At 37.8% G+C, this 4,835-nt stretch overlaps 1 protein-coding gene across 1 annotated transcript in view; it reads right to left on the bottom strand.

The window, feature by feature from the left end:
- Nucleotides 1-382: 382 nt before the first annotated feature.
- LOC104626438 (cytochrome b-c1 complex subunit 7) overlaps nt 383-4,835 on the bottom strand; it is a 4,713-nt gene continuing 260 nt past the window's right edge. Inside the window, exons 2-4 of the mRNA XM_010294362.1 lie at nt 3,697-3,768; nt 1,780-1,946; nt 383-620 (exon numbers count right to left, since the gene is read on the bottom strand). Of these exons, the coding sequence (XP_010292664.1) occupies nt 543-620; nt 1,780-1,946; nt 3,697-3,768 (317 nt within the window). The 3' untranslated portion in view covers nt 383-542. The remainder of the gene's footprint in view (nt 621-1,779; nt 1,947-3,696; nt 3,769-4,835) is intronic.

Genomic DNA, 4,835 nt, shown 5'->3' with positions numbered 1-4,835 from the left:
CCTGATTTTGTAATTAAAGAATAATTTATATTTTCCATTATTGTAATATGTATGGGCTTAGATGCACAGAACATTACATTCTGCTGTCTCATAATGCCATTAACATCAAGCACTGATCCAGTATTGTTGTCTCCAGGGAGGAATGAAGGGATGAAGGAAATAAGCAACCCCTTTTAATATAACAGCGCAACTAGCACCAAGAGCCTTGCGCGTTTCTTACCTAACCCTACAACTGCAGAAAACAGCTGTACTATGAAAAGAGTAAGAATCAAAAAGCTGGAAAGAAGACTGCATACCACTAAGCTAATATGTAATGTATATGCTCATAGAAAAGATCTGAACATTAGCTTGTCAACATCTACAAAGAACTCTTCCAAGTAGATTTTATACTTTGACATGTTTATTTTAGTTGGATGAACAGATTGAGTGAACAAGCTGAAACAGTATTTCTCAGCCTCACATTTGCCTCCCTGTAGACGTCTATAACCAAATGTTTAAAAATATCAGAAATATATGGGTATTTGCATGAAGTAGTTCAATAGTTATTTCTTGTTCCATGCTTCTCTCTCAAGTCTTTCACGTATTACTTCTTTTAGGTACGGTTCAAGATAATGCTTATCCTGAAAAAGAAGAGAATGTATTTAAACATATAGGGAGGTCCAGAAACATCTCAAGCCATTCCTACAAATTATTTGTCTCTCATTTTTCCTCAGATTTGACTAAAACCCAACCTAACAAGGAAAAAAAAAAAAAAATCAAATCAAAGATTACTTACTCTGAAACAGTAAACTTCGTAACTGCCAAGTCTGCAATGACAAGTTCTTTACTAATTCCTAATGCCTCACCAACATTAACAAGCAAAGTAATGTTTCCAGCTATACCTTTAGAAACAATGTGCTTTTGGCAGATACCCATTAAATGTACAAGATCCACTTTCATTAGTTCAAAGTCCAACTATAGTACTGTGGAGAAATTAATTTTGAACTTAACTTCTAAACAGCACTGTAAACTTGGATTGCAATGGAACACCTTGACCGTGTTTAGCACAAACCAAACTGCCGCTTAAGGAACTACGCAACCATTTATTCAATGCAGCAGTTACCTAAATATGACCAAGATGACCACAAGAAAGAGCCTCTGCTTATATAGAGAAACATAATACCCTTATACTATCCTATAATCAAAAGTTTAGTGACAAGATTCCTCTCTGCCTCGTAATTTGGAGAAAGCTGAGATGGACAGTAATGCAAAGTCTGTGAATCAATCCACTGGAAAAAAAAAAATTAGTATGTTTGAAAAGGGAGGTGTATTTTGTTTTTCAAATTACAAGATGATGCTTATTTTAATGCAGGTTTTCCCTTTACACTATTCTTCCTTGGCATCTTCATGAATAAAAGCTTTGGCTCGAGATTTGCTATAAAAATAAGAAATTAATCAGAAAAGCAAGAGACCTTCTATGAGAATTATCAAGCTAGTTACAGTGTATTTCTTTATCCGAGAGCTTAGAAGTATTTTGTCTGAATACAATGTGCTATGGCTCTGAGCTGTAGCTTAAGCTTTTGTCATCTTGAGAAAAACTTTGTGATTTCCACTGAAAAATAGAGATTTTAAACATCAATCAAAAGCTGTGTTTTCCAGAGGTACCCTATCAGATACACACTAATTTACTCATTATAAAGAACATGTAATTGTGTATTTCTTCAGAGACTGAAAATCCCAAAGACCAGTCACAGCAGTCCTATTTAAGACCTCCACCTTGGAAACACTCTGTACACATACCTCTTCATACTTCACCCATTGGTCTTTTGGAAGGATCTGATGTTTCAGGCTTAAGTCAAGCGCTCTCTTTATGCGAAATATTCTTTCATTGTAAAGATGTTCTGGAAGTCTCTTCAGTGCTTCTTTTACATCATCATCTTCATACAATGTATCATCTCGCATTAATCCTGTAAAAAGATTTTACAGTATCACTGAATAAATGTTCTTAAGTAAGATTTAGGATTGACAAGGGTGTTTCTACGTAACATGGGCAAAACACTTCCAATGCAAAATTATGAAGAAAACCCAAACCAATCCAGAAGAGATCCACTAACTGCTCACAGAGAACAAACTCTCAACACTGGCTTTCACACACTCTATTTACTTATTTTTACTCCTTTTCTTAAGGAGGAAGAGGGGAAAAAGGGTATTTAAGTCAAAGTGTTTCGTAAGAGTGTGTATATATATATACCCACAGAACAATAACTATTCTGAATATGAGGGGTGGACTTATGCTCATCTAATTTTATATCCATATTTAAGATGACTGTCTAGGTAAAGGGTTTAAGAGCTGTGAATCCATTAGAGTCAGTCAACCACAGATGCGACTACTGCAGTACCGAAACTCCACCATGCATAATGACTAGATCTCCATTGACTATATTAAGCTATGGAAAGCTGAAGCTAGATGCTTATGTGTGAGTTGGTTCCTTCCCACACTGCCCCAAATCAGAAGTTAAACCAGGGAGAAGTACCTATAGTCTTCTCAAAGCCAAGAACACCCCCACACTGTTTCTGAAACAAAGGATTCCTGAAATTCAACCAACTCTACTTTAAGTTTCAGTATTAACGACACAGGACAAAATGTTACTTCTGTAACATTCCAAGACTGATATAGATTACAAGAGTGTACCTACTGACTTGTCATTAAAGATTTTGATCTCATGTGACTGAGCCAGCAGTAGGCTCCCAATAAAACAGAGATTTGAGTCACATATTCTTGAATTCAGTTTTGTAATTTATTGCAGAGGCACAGCGAGCACGGGTGCTAGCTTCATCACTAGATTAAATCTGGTGTTTCTCCTCAGTTTTTAGTCGCATTCCCAGAAAAGTGGCAAAAAGTATTAATGCCTTTAAGAACTTCAGCATATAGATACAAAAAGAGGGACTAAGCACTGAATCTGAAGGAAAGACCTAAGCTCTACAGTTGTCTTGCATTTTTTTTTTTTTCTAACTTCCCCAGGGCACGTATGTTAGCTTCCTTTAAATTATTTGCTCATATTGTGGCCAGCAGTAAATTACAGCCTCTGAATATTCAGATTCTCTTGTCATTCAAGAACAACTCTGCCATCTAAATAGTTGAAACAAACTTAGTAACAACTCTGAACAAATTGAAGCCAACAGCATCAAGGCAACTTCCTCTACTTAAGCAAACACTATTTTTAGACCTATGTCACCATTGCACAGGCCAGAGAGACACCAAGTGAAGTTACAATGATACAAAGGGCAGAACTAATTAAATCCTTTTTTGTGCCTTGGATGCTTTGCATAAGCATCACAGGCAGACTGACTGCTATCAGTGGGAAACTCTCCACCTTCAAGGGCAGCCTTTGGGTTAGAAGACACTGGCCAGTGAAAGTGACTTGGTGGGAAAAGATAAATAATCAAGCCTTCAGGACTGATTTGTGCAAGTTTTTTCAACTGCTCCAGCTTAGCCTTAGCTGTTATTTCACTGAATACAAGAGCAAACACAGAAATAACAGAAAAGTCACTGATTCATTACAAGGTAGCAATCATGATGACTGAAGCTATTGCTAATTTTTTTCCGCGCAAAAGCGGTAGCTAATTTTGATCAAAAAGACTTATGCCAAACTGCACATACACACACCAGTTATAAACCATAACAAGCTTGAGGGTTGTTACATTTGAAACACTTACCAAGTTTGTTGAATCCAGCTGCATTATAATACCACTTGCGAATCCTGTCTAACAGGCGACCACCTCCTGCAACTGAATGTGACCATCATAAATGGCAGAGCAAGACAAAATTCAACATTTACACACTACTATGACAATACACAAATATTTGCTGGCCTCTTTCATGTGCAGTAATGCAACACTACATCAAGTTGGAATTTGAACATATATGACTTCGCCCCTCTGCTTTTCAGTATCCCTTAACTGACTTTGAACAGATGGAATAAGTGCTTATTACGTACAATAATTTGAGCTCTGTTACACTAAATTTGAATATTAGACTGCCTTAAGACTTGTAACAATGCTAGCAGTTCATTGTCAAAGACAGCACCAACACTTTTAGGCTCCATAACTCTTACGTGAGCTAAAAACATAATGCTCTACATAAAGTAAAACCATCATGCTTTTCAAACCATTTGCTTAAGTTCCACAACTCTCACTATGGGTTAATGTGATTTCAAGGCCATCATAGTATTACGTCATTAACCTTCTGCTCTCCTCTTCAGTTACTTAAATACTATTCCAGAGCTTCCTTTGTCAAAGAGCTGCCAAAGGCAATCAGAAAGTAAACACTGAAACCTCAAAAAAAGTCATTGACTTTAAAAAGAAAAAATAAAACACACCACACATAGAATGTTCATCTTTCCTTAACTGTGATTCTGAATAGCAAAGGCATTTTTACATGTAATCAAGTATAATGCAGTACCAAATACCACTAAAGTAACTCAACAAGAGGTCAGGAAATCCAGAAACAGCACAATATGGGCAATGCAGCCAGGGCAGGCTATCTATCTTTCATGGCTTTAAGTCAGTTGTCTTACTAAGTCACCCCACTGAACCAGTGCTACGTGTGATATCAGCATGCCATTAGCACACTACCTCATCAGGCCTTAATCCTTCGTACTTTAGGACTTGAGAAATAATAACATCAGACCAACTAAGCCTGGAGCCATTACCCGGGTCGGACAGCGATCCCCGAGGTCCCTCCGGAGCAGCCCAAGGGCTCCTCCACTGTTCCCGAGCACCCTCTGCCCCACTGCTCCTGGAAAACCTCAGCATCGGAGCCAGGTTCCCTCCGCTGAGGCCCAGACCGAGGGGCT

The sequence above is a fragment of the Phaethon lepturus genome, unplaced genomic scaffold, assembly GCF_000687285.1.
Source record: "Phaethon lepturus isolate BGI_N335 unplaced genomic scaffold, ASM68728v1 scaffold8459, whole genome shotgun sequence".
NCBI classification, from domain to species: domain Eukaryota; kingdom Metazoa; phylum Chordata; class Aves; order Phaethontiformes; family Phaethontidae; genus Phaethon; species Phaethon lepturus.
The sequence above is the reverse complement of the archived record's forward strand: the minus strand, read 5'-3'. Positions and strand labels throughout refer to the sequence as shown.